Genomic DNA, 3058 nt, shown 5'->3' on the forward strand with positions numbered 1-3058 from the left:
AGGAGATGATCAAGATATAGGGAGAAGGGGTGGAAGTATAGAGGGAGACAGAAGCTCGGCTGTTTCTCTGACTCCCAATCCCGAGTGTCAAGTGCTAGCTCGCATCTACTATATACGAGGGTTAAAATTTCCTTACATATAAAGGACTGCAGCACCTTGAGCACAAGATGGCTATGAAAATTAACACACGACACCATAGAAACCTCAAAACCATAATGAAACAACTACAAAACCTAACACTCATAGATTGGCCTAAAATCTTACCTTGCAAACTTGTCAAGGTTGGTTGAAGATGCTACAAGGAGGAGACCTCTCCACCTCCTCTCACATCTGGTACCAATAGAAACCCAAAGAGGACTTACCCAATCACCATTGGTGAGTCCCTTAAGAATTGCGAACTTGAAGTTGTGAGACTTTTTTACAGATCTAATAATGTTGTGTAGTTAGCGTAGCAGATCTTCCATGGAGTAGCTAGGCCATGTTTTGTAAATGCAAATACAGACGGTAGCAGAAGTATCGCACGATAAGGGAACTGTTCAACGATTTTTTACCGAGTGTCAAGTGCTAGCTCGCATCTACTATATACAAGGGTTAAAATTTCCTTACTTATAAAGGACTGCAGCACCTTGAGCACAAGATGGCTACGAAAATTAACACACGACACCATAGAAACCTCAAAACCATAATGAAACAACTACAAAAACTAACACTCATAGATTGGCCTAAAATCTTACCTTGCAAACTTGTCAAGGTTGGTTGAAGATGCTACAAGGAGGAGACCTCTCCACCGTTAGTTCAAAACAGAGAAAATACTATTTATGAGAAAAACAGTTCTATGCTTTTCTCCCATATGGTGAAAAGCTTCTCATACTTTTTGCGTAAAATCAAGGTTCACGATTGTGATAAGTGGCTCAACGAGAGATCAAAACACCCAAACTTCTCCCTAGACTGTGTGCCGTGACAAGTGGCTCAACGAGAGATCAAAAAACCCAAACTTCTCCCTAGGCTGCCTGGAGTAAAAAAGTGTGAGGCTGGCAGATCAGAAGAGAGTTCCTGCGGTCTTGGCACCTGGGGGCACTATGGGTAGCTGCCCATCTTCGCGACCCAACTCGTAAGCTACCCTTTGGCTGAACAGAACCCCATTTTCCCGTTCTTCTGCGGGAACCTCCAGGTTTTTGTCGATGGATGCCTTGACTTCTCCGTAGTAGCCCGCAGAATTCCTATATAGCTCGAACACCATTCCTAGTTGCATGTCGTGCGAAAAGCTCCCAGCAAAGGCTGCGAGAAGGCTGCAAGTCGCTGCGTGCGGGCCCAGGCTGCTGCTGCTCCACGCGAAACCGTCTACAGCATTGAGCGCCGCCCCGAAGATGGCAAACAAGGGCGCTGCTATAGCCAGACACTTGTTGACCTTCTGGACATTGGTGGCCCAATTGCTGTAAGTTTGGATGTCGGAATCATGAAGCAGGGTTGATACGTCCCTTAACTCGCGAGCGATGGAATCGTTCCACCCGTTCCTCTGGCGGGCCGGCAGCTGTGCTGTAGAAGGAGGACCCGGTGGGTTGCTCAGAGTCGGAGGAACGACTCGAGGCGGGAACTTCTCGAGCCCACCGGGGGTCAATGGCATAGGGTATGCCCTGTCCAGGGCTTGGAGCCTGCCTCTTGAATCTTTAAGCAGTGCTGCGGTGCGTTGCCTTAGATGTGGAGGGAGTTGCAGTGCGTATTGGATGTCACTGACGAGCTTCTTGAAGAGGCGAGAGGCAGTCCGCTGTTCTTCGGCCAACTGAGAGGGTTGAAATTGGTTGACGACGGACATCACGAATGCACACCCGGCATCCAAGCAGAAGGCAGGCAAGCTTAAGCTCAAGCTATGGTGCTGTCCATCCAGGCCCGCCAGGACGGTCGCAGTCATGGTGGCCGCGGTGAGGGTGTTCTGGAAGAGCTTGTTCCAACTGTCCCGCTGTTGGGCGAGGATGGAGTGCATCTCGGCTCGATCCGCGGCTACGTTTGCTAACAAGCGCAATTCTGCCAGCGACATCGAATCTTCTTCCTCTTCCGAGTCGCTCCAGGCTCCTCCTCGGGCCTTTTTTTGTACAAGGCCATCCTGGTTATCCCAGAAAGCCAGATGGTCCGCCTTCATGCAGGACGTGTACAAGATGGTGGGGCGGACTGTTGATGAAGTGGAGGAGGGAGCAATATTCTGAAGACGTTGTGGAAGCTGGGCATTCCTGGGAAATGCGGAGCTGTGATGAGATGCGTCGGAAGCTATGCAGCTCAATTTTGTTGCTGCGGCGGTTGAGCAATTAGACGCCGTTGGGGAGCGGCTTTGGAGCCGGGCTACGCCTGCTCTTATTAGGCAAACCTGAAAGATGAGGGGGGGGGACGAGCTGATCGGAGAGTTTATGGTTTGCGGGACTGCAGGCAAACGCAGTGCCATGCAAAGAAGAAGAAGAAGAAAGTGGGTTTTGAAAGGTGAAATGCTTAAACGTGTTGGGTTGAAGCGATTGTGTTCTCAGCAACTGCCCCGCTATCCTTTTTATGAGCAACCTCCTTAAAAGAGGCTGATTGAGTCGACGTTGGACCGTGCCCCTTGCTTTGAAATCATGGGACACTCGCCGTTTCCTTTCAACGTTTAACTTTGTCGTGTTTTCAATTCTTCAACCTTCCCCTATTCGCTTCCAATTAATTAATCTGCCTCTGCTATGTACCCATTAACCTATCTCTACGCGATTATCCCATCTCCGCGATTAACCTATCCTCCAATTGTTGCTGTCGCTGCTCCCTCCTCCGTCCAGCTCTCCCTCCCCGGTCGTCCTTCCTCCTTCCAACTCCTCCCTCTCTCCTTCCTCCTCCCCTCTTGCTCCCTCCCCTCCTTCCTACACCTCTACTCCCTCCATCCTCTTCCTCCCTCCTCCTCCCCCCATTCCTCTTCCTTTGGGGAGGGCTTCGTAGCCCCCCGCCTTACTCTGCTACCCCCGACTCTGGAATTGGTGGCTTCTCGGTGGCTTCTCGAAGAAGCCACCGAAGCCACCGAGAAGCCACCACCATACCCATAGGCTAA

General features: G+C 50.5%; 1 protein-coding gene across 1 annotated transcript; it reads right to left on the bottom strand.

The window, feature by feature from the left end:
* Positions 1 to 1039: 1039 nt before the first annotated feature.
* LOC147891097 (putative F-box protein At4g22030) lies at positions 1040 to 2434 on the bottom strand. Its single transcript, XM_087389154.1, has one exon. It carries the CDS (start codon positions 2432 to 2434, stop codon positions 1040 to 1042), a length of 1395 nt encoding a protein of 464 aa, XP_087245280.1.
* Positions 2435 to 3058: the final 624 nt, after the last annotated feature.

Source organism: Dipteris shenzhenensis, chromosome 18, assembly GCF_047967505.1.
Source record: "Dipteris shenzhenensis isolate YYH24624 ecotype China chromosome 18, Dip_SZ_1.0, whole genome shotgun sequence".
Lineage (NCBI taxonomy): Eukaryota > Viridiplantae > Streptophyta > Polypodiopsida > Gleicheniales > Dipteridaceae > Dipteris > Dipteris shenzhenensis.